This window comes from Seriola aureovittata, chromosome 3, assembly GCF_021018895.1.
Source record: "Seriola aureovittata isolate HTS-2021-v1 ecotype China chromosome 3, ASM2101889v1, whole genome shotgun sequence".
In the NCBI taxonomy this organism is placed as follows: domain Eukaryota; kingdom Metazoa; phylum Chordata; class Actinopteri; order Carangiformes; family Carangidae; genus Seriola; species Seriola aureovittata.
Window position 1 is genome coordinate 25,331,172 of NC_079366.1, and position 12,276 is coordinate 25,343,447.

The window sequence follows — 12,276 nt, forward strand, 5'->3', positions numbered from 1 at the left end:
CAGAGCTTCTGCAGTATCTCTGAGATAAACACAAGCGCTTGTAAAGCTAACAGTCTGTACGTTAGATTAACTCTGAAGAGACTTCTGATCACCCGTTGTGCAAGTCTGCAGGCACACACACACACACACACACACACACACACACACACACAGTGGGCTTAGTGGAGAATATGGTAACATCTCCCAGTAACACAGCTGATCTTCTGTCCAACCTGTGACGGAGAAGATCTGAACACATTACACATGTATGACCTGTTACTTAACTCAGACTTACTGTGTGTGTGTGTGTGTGTGTGTGTGTGTGCGTGTGCGTGTGTGTGTGGGCGTGTGTGTGTGTGTGTGTGTGTACCTGCCTGTGTGTCATTTACCAGGGGTGTAATCAGCGGTGCCATAACGTCTCAGTACCTGTTGGAGAAGTCTCGCATTGTCTTTCAGGTGAAAAACACAAGAACGCACACACACACACACACACACACAGCAGGTCAGGTGGAATCCTCTTACACCTGAGTCACTGTGAGAAAGAGAAGATTGAAGGAGCAGACAACATGAGTGGTGTCAGACATGTTGCTCTTTATCTAACTGTGCCTCCACATAAGCCCAGTCTATTCATCAGTCATTCGTCTATTGATCTGTTTATTTGTCATTACTCTCTCTTCTACAGCAGTTTCCATTTCTGATTCGGGTGTGTTATTTGACCGTGTGTGTGTGTGTGTGTGGTGTGTGTGTGTGTGTGTGTGTGTGTGTGTGTGTGTGTGTGTGTGTGTGTGTGGTCATCCACAGGCCAAATCAGAGAGGAACTACCACATCTTTTATGAGATGCTGGCTGGTCTTCCTCCTCATGAGAAGCACTCGCTGTATCTGCAGGAAGCTGAGACTTACTACTATCTGAACCAGGTGCTCACACAAATGTAAAATACACTCTACTTCAGACACACACACACACACACAGGGCGCAGATAAGGAGTGGTCACTGTAATCAATTTCACGGTCACATTAACAAATGAGATGTCATTTTTTTGATAATGTGACATTTATTCCACAGAGTGATTAATGGCAAAAACATACAACTCATTGCTGAACCCAAATCCAGATTGAGTAACCTTTGCAGCCGGGGTTCTCTGTGCTGTTTGCTCATTTCTTTCCAAAACACTGTATGTGTCATTGCACTGGTAGCAAACTGTATAGGCTTATGGACTCCTTAAACATGTGACCCTCATCACATGTCGCATATTAGTTTAACCAGAGATTGAGTGATTTTACCTTATCATACTGTTTCATATAAGTAATTGTTGATGCCATAGAGTTAAAGCATAAAAAATCAAAGGATGGAGAAAGTTCACCAAGTATTGGATGCATTACCATGAAATGTTTGTACAGACATTAATCCTCTGACTTCTCCTCTAGAGCCTCCATGAATTTCATCATCCCCTCAGGATGAATTGTAATAACTTTTGTACCGTTTCATCCAGAGTCATAATCAGCACTTTAGCTTCTGAGCAAATATCTACAGAGATAATGACATTCATTGCAGCCTCAGCTGCATGTGGTGTTTAGTGCTAATTAGCAAATGTGTTAAAATGCTAAACTAAAATGGTGAATATGGGAGACATTATACCAGTTAGCGTGGCTGTTCGTTCTAAGTCATCTTTCTTTACTTTTATCCCATGAATTATCTCGCAACCCCTCAGATTTATGTTGTGTTATTTTGCATTGAGGTTTCTCAGGTTGCTGTTATCACAATCAAACACAGGACACTGACCAAGAGTTCAAATTGACAAGGGAAAGTTTAATTTACTTAAACTCTGAATGTGAATGTTGAAAGGTTAGTGTTTGTTTTGGCAGGGATCGGGGCGATGACTGGGGCTGTCTTGGTTAGCCGGGGGATGAATTTAACAGACAGGAAGGGGAATGAGGCTGATGGTTTGGCTGGTAGTGAATGAGCAAGAGAGCGAGCTGATGAAACTGTGGGTCTGGAAGGCTGGAGACTGGCAAGGTGGAGCTGGCTTGTTAAGAGTTTGGCACTCAGATTGATGAGGCGGGCGGGCAGTGATCCTGGACACAAGGGAACAATTGTTAGCGAAGGGAAGCAAAAGTTAGAGGGTATTCCAAGCAGCCTAAGCCAGAGCAACCAGACTGATTGAAACAATTATCTGGCAAAAAGTGGATGAAGGATCAGGGAATACATATTGCTGAATGAGAGAGAGAGAGGCCCTGACTGTGACAGCTCTAGCAAGAAAGTAAAGTTTATTTTTATAGCATTTTTCCCAGACACTACTCACAAAGTGCTTCACAATCAAACTGAATAAAATTAAATCAAAGAGTTAAAATCAAACACATCAAATAAAAGCAAAAGTAAAAACACCAGATAAAATATACAAGAGGAAAAAACAGATATAGGAGACTGATTAAAAGCATAAAATACCACATGCTACTTAAGAGATGGGTTTTCAGCTGCTTTTTAAAAGAGTCCACAGAGTCCGAGGATCTCAGATTTGGTGGGAGAATATTTGAAAGCTTCAGAGCTTATAACTGGAAGACGCAATCACCCCAGGGTGGAAGACCCAAGAGCTCGGCTTGTGGTGTTGGGGTGAAGGAGAGCTCTGCAGAGAGATTTTCCTATATGGAGAGTAACCAAAATATAGATTTATATTATCTAACTCTCTTGGATTCCTTGACTGCGCGCTCTGGTTGACGTTGTGTTCAGAAGTCTGTTGATCCAATAACCATGTTATGATGTTTACTATGACAGAGTACTGACACACCCTGAAGTACAGTTCTGCATCACTGCAACAAGGTGAGACCGTAAACCCCTGGATGTGAACAAAAACAAGACTTTCAGCTCTGTGTGTGTGTGTGTTTTTGTGTGTGTGTGTGTGTATGTGTGTGTGTGTTTTTGTGTGTGTGTGTGTGTGTGTGTGTGTGTGTGTGTGTGTGTGTGTGTGTGTGTACATGCGTGCAGGGAGGGGACTGTACCATAGAGGGAAAGGACGACGGGGAGGACTTCAAGCGTCTGCTGTGTGCCATGGACATCCTGTGTTTCACCCCAGAGGAGCAAAACGGCATCTACAGATTGTTGTCCTCTGTCCTTCATCTGGGGAACGTGTACTTCCAGCCACACCAGGTCTCTCTCTCTGTCTCACACACACACACACACACACACTCACACACTCACACACACACACACACACACTCACACACACACACACACACACACACACACACACACACACACACACACACACACACACACACACACTCACACACCTACATAAATGCATTTAGTTTCACAGCTGAATGATAATGATAATGATGTTGATCAATGACGGTAATAATGAATGCGTATGCCTGTGTGTGTGTGTGTGTGTGTGTGTGTGTGTGTGTGTGTGTGTGTGTGTGTGTGTGTGTGCATGCGTGCACGTGTGTGTATATGTGTGCGCGTCCCTGCAGGCTGAGGGTCAGGAAGTCGCGTCAGTGGTGAGCGCACAGGAGATTAGGGTTGTTGCTGAGCTGCTGCAGGTCTCACCTGACGGCCTGCAGAAGTCTGTCACCTTCAAACTGACTGTGAGAAGAACACACTTGACATAAAAATGCACACGCACATTAAAGATGTAAGTGATTAGATATTATAACAGCTAGAGATGCTGTTTGATCACAGATGTGTTTGACCCCTAGGATACAGTACGGGAGAAGATCTACACTCCGCTCACAGTGGAGAGTGCTGTGGATGCCAGGTGAATAAAAGTCTGAGTGTAGTATCGGTTAAATTCATTAGTACTTACCAACCTGAAATTAAAGCCTGTCTCACAGTCTTGTTTGAGGCTTTTTCATGTGCTCATGATTTTTACTCCTCTCTAAAGTCAAAGCAGGAGATGACAGACAGAAAGTGAACAATCTTTGATATTCTCTTCCAATCTTTGGCAGAGGCATGTGAGGACAAAGGACGTCGGGGCTGGGGGGGGAAAGATTTTTCAGATGTCCTCTGTTTCCATAGGAACCGGGTTTTCTGTTTCCATAGAAACCTTTTTGTGTGTTCTTCATAGAGATGCTGTTGCCAAGATCCTGTACTCGCTGCTGTTCAGTTGGCTGACAGAGCGCATCAACGGACGGGTCTACCCTCGCAGCGAAGCCCTCTCCATCTCCATATTGGACATATATGGATTTGAGGTCACACTGAAGCACAACCTCCATCAATGATGTCGCAGCATTCTTGCATCTGAGCTAACCTATGTTAGATAACCCCCATGCAACCCCCGATATATCTTCTCTTTACCTTCCAGGAGCTACAGGTGAACAGTTTTGAGCAGTTGTGCATCAACTATGCCAATGAGACTTTGCAGTTCTACTTTAACAGGGTCATCTTCCAGGAGGAGCAGGTCAGGGAAACCACAAGTTCATATTTTCATTCACATTTTTCACAGTTTTCCCAATTAGGCGTTATTTGGTGAACTGTGTATCAAAACTTAGTGAGTAACCTGGTGTCCCTGAGCAACGTGATTTCTTGTGTGCATGTAGAGTAAAAATACTGATTAAAATGCTGCTGAAACAAGAGTTATATCAAACCTTTAAAAACACTTTTCAACCAGATTGTAGTTAAAATGTCTTGATCTTTTGTTCTGCAGAACACCAAATCAGTGCTTACTGTGTGAGAGCAACGTGTACCGTAGAGACTTAAACTGGAGCCTTAGAGAGATCTGAACCCATCATCATAATAGCTTCTGATCAAGAGAAAGAAAAGATTCAGAAGTGTTAAAAGTGTTTGTTTTCTAACCTGACTCTCATGCAAGTCAGAAAAGCTTTCATGAACCCAAGAGGTCATTAACTCTTACAAACCAGAGTGGACAAAGCAATACTTACAACCAACACTGGAGCTGGAAGAGTTTGATGCTCCAACCTGATGAACCTTTGTGCCTCATGTGCAGGAGGAGTACATGCGGGAGCAGATCGAGTGGCAGCAGCAGCCTTTCAGCCACAACCAGGCCTGCCTTGACCTCATTGCTGCTAAGCCCCATGGGATACTGCGCATACTAGATGACCAGTGCGGCTTCCCTCAGGTATATTCACACCTGTTGACGTAAACTTCTTAATTGAACCAAAAGGCAGTAATAATTCCTGAAGCCTGTTCTAAATGCACAAAGATCCAATCAGCTGAGAGAGACTGTGGAGAGCAAGTGCATTTTAACTGAAGTTAGATTACAATGCAAGAGACTTTTAAAGTCTTTCATTATTTATTATGAAAAAAAGGCAACAACCGACAATAATTCATGACTCAAATAATTCATACCTCAGTTTTCTAAAGAAATTGACTTGAAAAAAAACAAAAAAAAAACATCTCACATATTGGATTTCTCATAAACCAGGAGACTGAAGCGTTTTGTAGCCTGCGCCGATCAATACACAACTATCCCACATGCTCAATTAATTGCCTACCTGCTGCTTTCATTATTCCTGCTGCTCCTAATGTAAGAAACTGGCTGAGCTCATATTGAGATAAACATATTATGGAGCGTCTCCGATGCACAAAGTGAAATATGAACACTGTGTTACACGAGTAACTGACTGAGGCAATCTGCTGAACACACGCAGGCAACATGCGTTTGTGCTGTAGAGATTTAGTTTCCATGGCTCACCAGCCATTAACCGTCTCCAATCATATCGCCAGGCAACAGACCACACCTTCCTTCAGAAGTGCCACTATCACCATGGAAACAACCCGCTGTATGCCAGGCCAAAGATGCCACTGCCAGAGTTCACCCTCAAACACTACGCTGGGAAGGTCACTTATCAGGTACATCTCTTTTCTTTCTTCCTTCCTTTCTTTCTCTCTTTCTTTCTTTCTTTCTTTCTTTCTTTGTTTCTTTCTTTCTTTCTTTCTTTCTTTCTTTCTTTCTTTCTTTCTTTCTTTCTTTCTGTCTGTCCTTCCTTCATCAGCAGAATGGGGTTTACATTTATAAACGTTTATAAACTTCAGTTTTTCATTATAAATATTTCCATCCATTGTATGGACACTTCAGTTTTTTCCTGCATTTAATTTAATGTTATTGTCTTTTTGCTTCCAACCTACAACCTTTCACTACTTATTCTTTTATGTCTTTTAAAGTTGAAAATATATTTTCCCAAAATATGTTGATAAATATGAGCTGAAGCTGTGGGAATGATAAGCTCATGTGCCCACACAATCTCCAACACAGCTAGAAAAGACATATAACAAAAAACAAGAAGAGGTTGGTTATGGTTTTCTGTCAGGTGTGATAAAAAATAATGAACAAAACCAACAATACTCCTTCCATTAACTAGAATTTGTTTTGTTTTATGCAAATAGGATCCAGGCTCTCAAAACCAATCCATCTCTAATATTTTTGCACTTAGCTCTGACTGATTTTCGTCGGATAAATCACGTTTGATTTCCTTTTTTTCCTTCTATTTCCTCAAATAAAACTTTCATTATCAAATTCATTAAAGTTCACTACCTTGGATTAATGTGCACATGGCTGTTATACTTGTGGTTGTCCTCTGTTTGAATTCAGTATCAATATTTTGTTCAAACACTTTTCTGATGATTTATGATGCAGGTGAACAAATTCTTGGACAAGAACTTTGACATGGTCCGCCAGGAAGTTTTAGACATCTTCATCCAGAGCAAGAACAAAGTGAGATGTGCAAACACTGTTTTTATTTCTAACATTCCCCAATGTTTATTCTGTCATTTTAGTGAAAGAAAATGATTTTCAATCACAGTTAAATATTATGATTGTTGCTCATCATCTGTCTTCTGCATGCTACACCTCTTCTGTGCTTACTTAGTAACTACAGGTTTGAGCTAGAAAAATGTTTTTGTCAGGTGACATTTTGCTGAATATTGTGTGTGTGTGTGTGTGTATGTGTGTGTGTGTGTGTGTGTGTGTGTGTGTGTGTGTGTGTGTGTGTGTGCAGATGGTTTCCAGCCTCTTCTTGAAGCATTCAGAGTCTGTGTCTCAGCAGCGGTCTAATGTCCAACGTAGCAGCACAGCGCGTCGTTATCAGGCCAACACGGTCAGCGCTAAGTTTCAGAGCAGCCTGCAGGAGCTGCTGGAGAAGATGGAAAGGTTTAAATCATCACTCATTTAATCTTTAGGACAATGTAGAAACTTCTCTGACACACCTCTGTAACATCAGTGGAACATGGTAAACTTGTGTTTGAAAGGTTTCCCTACTCAGCACATATAAGTATTAAAATTACTCCCTCCAGCTCATTCGAGTGTCCAAATTCAAAGTGTAAAATCCATGTGCTAAATAACTGTATATTTTTGCTCCTGAGAGGACAAGCATGTAAATTATATTTAGGTGACTTCACACCTGTCCGTCACTGTAAGTGTCCGACATTTACTGTAAGATCCTGCAAGATACAGAGAGTGTGTATGACATGATGATCACTAAGGAATGAGTGACGGAAGGAGGGATTTCTTTCACAGCCCAAATCAATGACCCTTATCATATTATAGGCTTGTTCCTGAAACAGACAACGAGATCAGATCAATTTGTTTTGCCTTGGTGTTTCATTAGACTAAAGTGATTAGGGTGCAGCTCTGACAACGTCATGAGCCTCCAATGTCACTTGTTTCCTGGAGCCATTTCTCTTCGGGGGATGGATTTCATTTGCTCAATTTGAGCTTGATCGCACATGAAAACTGAGGCCTGTGGAAATCTCTCCGTCTGTAACAGTTTATATGTACTTTAAATTTTAAAACCACACCATGCGCTTCTGATTTCTACCCATAAAGTTGGTTTTACTCAGTTTCTAGTTTGAAAGTTGACTCCCTTGCACAGGAAAAATATACTAAGCCTTTATCAAACAGTACATTCGCTCATTTATCCATCCGTTCATTCTCATCTATCTGTGACAGGTGTAACCCTTACTTTGTGCGATGCATCAAGCCAAACCATCATAAGGTATATTTGCACGTCGGATGGTGTGTGCAGGTTTGCTGTGGCTATTTGCATTTTGATTTATATGTAATCCTCAGCTCATGTGAATTATGTATATATATATTTGTGTGTGTGTGTGTGTGTGTGTGTGTGTGTGTGTGTGTGTGTAGGAGCCAGGAGTGTTTGACTTTGAGCTCATCAGCACACAGTTGCATTACTCTGGTATTATGGAGACCATCCATATCAGGAGGGAGGGTTATCCAATCAGATTGCATTTTCACAGCTTCCTATCAAGGTGAGTAATTTAATCATTTTCACATTAAGCATACTGGAGTAGAAAAGTAAGCACTAATCGAACCGTGTAAGATAAAATATAGTACAGACTTTCTCGGCCTGTTCAGCTCCTCTTATTTCCCCATTACCACTCATCACTTTCCAAATTGCTTGAATTATTGGCTTTTTTTTCTGGCGAGAGTTCAATTCACATACCAATTTCTTCATGCTGAAATAGCCATCTGGCTCTTGCCATCTCCTGCACTAGGAAAGCAGCTGAAACCAATTGATCTCACATCACCTCTGACCACTGGCTGCCAAAGTAGCCTAACTTATTACAAGAATTAATACCGAGTCCAACATTCACAGTCAATTAGATTCACACTGAAACTACTAAACACAAACAAACTGTAAACTACCAGAACCCAGAAAACCATGAGTCTCAGTTAGCTTTAGATTCACAGAGTAAAATCACGTGTTACTTTGGATTTCATTGATCTTTCAGAATTAGAACTGAATTAACACATTAAGCGTGTGTGTGTGTGTGTGTGTGTGTGTGTGTGTGTGTGTGTGTGTGTGTGTGTGTGTGGGCTTGTATGTGCACACAGGTATAAGGCCCTGCTCTGCATGAAGGATCTTCCACCTGCAGACGGAGAGAACTGTGTCATCATGCTCCACAGGCTCGGCCCGGTAAAGACCGGCTCGTTTCAGCTGGGAGTCAGTAAGGTGAGCTCTCTCAGTAACTGATGCTCACACACACACACACACACACACACACACACACACACACACACACACACACACACACACACACACACACACACACACACACACACACACACACACACACATAAAATGCCTTAGGAATGTTGCATGCATTAGGAATATATGCTGTTGAATTTAGATTTGTGCGTGTGTGTGTGTGTGTGTGTGTGTGTGTGTGTGTGTGTGTGCGTGTGTGTGTGTGTGTGTGTGTGTGTGTGAGTGAAAACTGGGTGCACACTATACTTATGGGGTTCTTGGAGCTTTTAGAATTAGGTTTAGGTAAGGGTTGGGGTTGAGGGGGGGTAGGTAGGTAAGGGGCAAGGGAATGCATTATGTCAATGATGGTTTCCCACAAAAGTAGCTGTACAAACGTGTGTGTGTGTGTGTGTGTGTGTGTGTGTATTAGATTTTCCTGAAAGAGGAGATGTATCAGCTGTTGGAGGGGAAGCGTGACCGTGTGCTGAACATTGCCGCCATGACACTGCAGAGATACACTCGTATATGTTTTATCCGAAAGAACTATGTCAAGTTCAGGCGGCGCGTGATCCTGTTTGAAGCTCGCTGCAGAGGCTACGTGGCCAGGTAATGTTCACCTGAGAAGGTCAGCTGCTAGCATGCACTCATGAGTCTTAGATTTAATGGCTCGTAACTTCTGTAAATAAAGCTAAATGTTTTATTTTATTACACAAACTTACTGAAAAACCTGGAAATGATTCAGTTTTCCCAAGAAACATAGAAAACAGAGAAAAACTAGATTTATTTTCCTGATCATCAGTTGGTCAGTATCATCAGTCTCTCTTTAATGGACAGCACCCTGACCCGCCTGAGTCTGGAGTTTCAGTCCTGAGCGTGGTTGTCTAGGGTTTAGTGTTTGGTTTCACTGAGCCAAATAGGTCAAAGCTCATCACAGACAACCTGCTTCTTTTGTCCTTGATGTGAGGCCACGCTCGCCCATCACAAGGTGATAGATTCCTTCTCTCACTGCCAGTCTGGTGATGCACATTTCCAATTTATTCAGATCTGTAAAAAAAAATCACTTACGGGCTTAATGGGGACACTATAATGGCACTAAACTCAAGGTTAAACATTTTGAATCTGTAATGATATTTCATAGATCGCTGGTCACGGTTTGATGCGTCTGAGAAGTGACAGATCATGAAAAACGTGCGCTGAAACTGTAACTGTCTCTAAGGCTGTGATTAACGCAAACCTTCCGCTGTCCATTTGAATTACAGTGACTGACAGTCTTTTATTGACGGTTATGAATCTTTCATGGAGGATATTTGGTTATAGGTTATTGAAAGTTTTGAGCAAATTTGTCCCTCACACTTGCTACCAATTCCTTCAACTTCTTTCTCCTACTTTCTGCCTGCTATCCATCTGTATCTGTATGAATAATACATGATCCTTGGTTAACACGTTTCCTGAACAGAAAAAAGTTTGCTCTGAGGAGGAAGTACCTCATCAGGTTCCGCTCTGCCGTGCTGCTCATCCTCAACCGCCAGCGTTACATGAGGGTATGTGCACAGTGTCTGTGTGTGTGTCTGTGTGTGATACTTGTGCAGAAGTTCCCGTATTTATCCTAAAAATACTTAAAAATGAGCAAATGTGTGAAGTGTGATACTGTTGTCTTTCTGTCAGACAGTGGTGGAGCCTGCAAGGAAGGCGGAGGAGGTGAGTGAAGGAGGAAACAGTGTCAAAGTGCCTGAGAGGACGGAGGGACACATTATGAGTCGGAGAAGATGTTGTGTTTGTGTGTGATACAAGTGTTTGTATGTGTTTGCAATGTGTGTAGGATCGCATAAATAGAGAAGTGGTGAATGTGACAACACTGCCCATCCCTGCTGAGCTGGCAGCCCTGCTGCAGGCGGCCGCAGGTACACACACACACACACACACACACACACACACACACACACACACACACATTTACACACTCAGTCGGTGCTATAAATAAACTTCGATCAACAGATGTGTTCCACCTTGTTTGTAACAATATTTACTGTCGTATTTCTGTGATAACACATGGCCTGCTGCGTGTGTGTGTTTGTGTGTGTGTGTGTGTGTGTGTGTGTGTGTGTGTGTTGTGTGTGTGTGTGTGTGTGTGTGTGTGTGTGTGTGTATTTGCAGGTGGTGAAGAGCTTCATTCTGACTGCTTGGCTGTGGTCCAGGCTCCAAAGGTTCAGGTTGACCCTCAGCTGACCCTGCCCCTAGACATCAACAACTACCTCATGACACACTACATCCGGGCCATATTTAGGGTAAATAAACAAACACACACACATGTACGCACACACACACACACACACACACACACACACATAAAAACACAGTGTAAAACATGTAAAACTGCATGAACAAAACATAAATTAACCTTTGTGAACTTTAGAGGACCCAGCACGATGTTGTTGTAGTATTTGTCCACTACTGTTAACTGTTGTTGTGTATGATCATTTGTAAGTACTCTGTGTGTGTGTGTGTGTGTGTGTGTGTGTGTGTGGTGTGTGTGTGTGTGTGTGTGTGTGTGTGTGTGTGTGTGTGTTGTAGGAGCCATTGTTCGGGATGCTGACAGCTCCACTGGACAGTTCTCTGATTAGACTGGACGAGGAGCTAAAACAAGGAGCCCTGAATGTTTTCATTCTGGTAAATGTTACATTCATACAGTAATATGTATTAAGAGTACATATATACAGTGTTTGTTTTTTATCTTGCTGCCATATTTGTTGGATCAAAGCCTCAATGCTTATGTACAAACAAATAAAGAATCACTTATTGACATTATTCTCACAGTGAGATGTGACAGCATATTGTGAGTAGGTCTTTCTCAGACAAAGGACCCTGTAGAAGAACCTTCAGGTTACAGTATGTGTTGTGAATCAGAACATGTGATTTTGGCAGATACTTAGGTTCATGGGTGATCCTAACCTGAATGGGGCTCAGGAGAATCTGTTTGGGAACTACATCATCCAGAGAGGACTGGCCAATCCCAGCCTCCGAGACGAGATCCTGGCTCAGATAGCCAATCAGGTGACACCGTGTTCATTTCTTTGAACCAGTGGAATAGAAATGAAAGCTAAGAGAAGGCACTAGAACTCAACCAAGTTCTCTATAAATTCATTTTGTCTCCTCTTCTCTATTAGGTGTGGAGGAATCCTAACATTTTGAATTCAGAGCGTGGTTGGCTCCTCCTCTCCTCTTGTCTCTCTGCCTTCCTGCCTTCTCAAAGACTGGCCAAGTATCTGCTGAAGTAAGTAAACATGCTGGCATTATGAAAACAGAAAACTATCCAGTGCTTGTTAATATGACAGCATTGACAACAATTTAAGTCTTTCCAAC

The 12,276-nt window shown here is 42.2% G+C and overlaps 1 protein-coding gene across 1 annotated transcript in view; it reads left to right on the forward strand.

Moving 5' to 3' along the window:
- LOC130167068 (unconventional myosin-XV-like) overlaps positions 1 to 12,276 on the forward strand; it is a 35,707-nt gene that overhangs the window by 3,310 nt on the left and 20,121 nt on the right. Inside the window, exons 9-30 of the mRNA XM_056373037.1 lie at positions 372 to 435; positions 781 to 894; positions 2,960 to 3,121; positions 3,448 to 3,561; positions 3,673 to 3,731; positions 4,041 to 4,164; positions 4,278 to 4,373; positions 4,920 to 5,051; positions 5,660 to 5,785; positions 6,570 to 6,647; positions 6,931 to 7,082; positions 7,881 to 7,926; positions 8,073 to 8,197; positions 8,784 to 8,901; positions 9,347 to 9,522; positions 10,373 to 10,461; positions 10,586 to 10,614; positions 10,736 to 10,817; positions 11,071 to 11,201; positions 11,488 to 11,583; positions 11,839 to 11,967; positions 12,081 to 12,187. Of these exons, the coding sequence (XP_056229012.1) occupies positions 372 to 435; positions 781 to 894; positions 2,960 to 3,121; positions 3,448 to 3,561; positions 3,673 to 3,731; positions 4,041 to 4,164; positions 4,278 to 4,373; positions 4,920 to 5,051; positions 5,660 to 5,785; positions 6,570 to 6,647; positions 6,931 to 7,082; positions 7,881 to 7,926; positions 8,073 to 8,197; positions 8,784 to 8,901; positions 9,347 to 9,522; positions 10,373 to 10,461; positions 10,586 to 10,614; positions 10,736 to 10,817; positions 11,071 to 11,201; positions 11,488 to 11,583; positions 11,839 to 11,967; positions 12,081 to 12,187 (2,349 nt within the window). The remainder of the gene's footprint in view (positions 1 to 371; positions 436 to 780; positions 895 to 2,959; positions 3,122 to 3,447; positions 3,562 to 3,672; positions 3,732 to 4,040; positions 4,165 to 4,277; positions 4,374 to 4,919; positions 5,052 to 5,659; positions 5,786 to 6,569; positions 6,648 to 6,930; positions 7,083 to 7,880; positions 7,927 to 8,072; positions 8,198 to 8,783; positions 8,902 to 9,346; positions 9,523 to 10,372; positions 10,462 to 10,585; positions 10,615 to 10,735; positions 10,818 to 11,070; positions 11,202 to 11,487; positions 11,584 to 11,838; positions 11,968 to 12,080; positions 12,188 to 12,276) is intronic.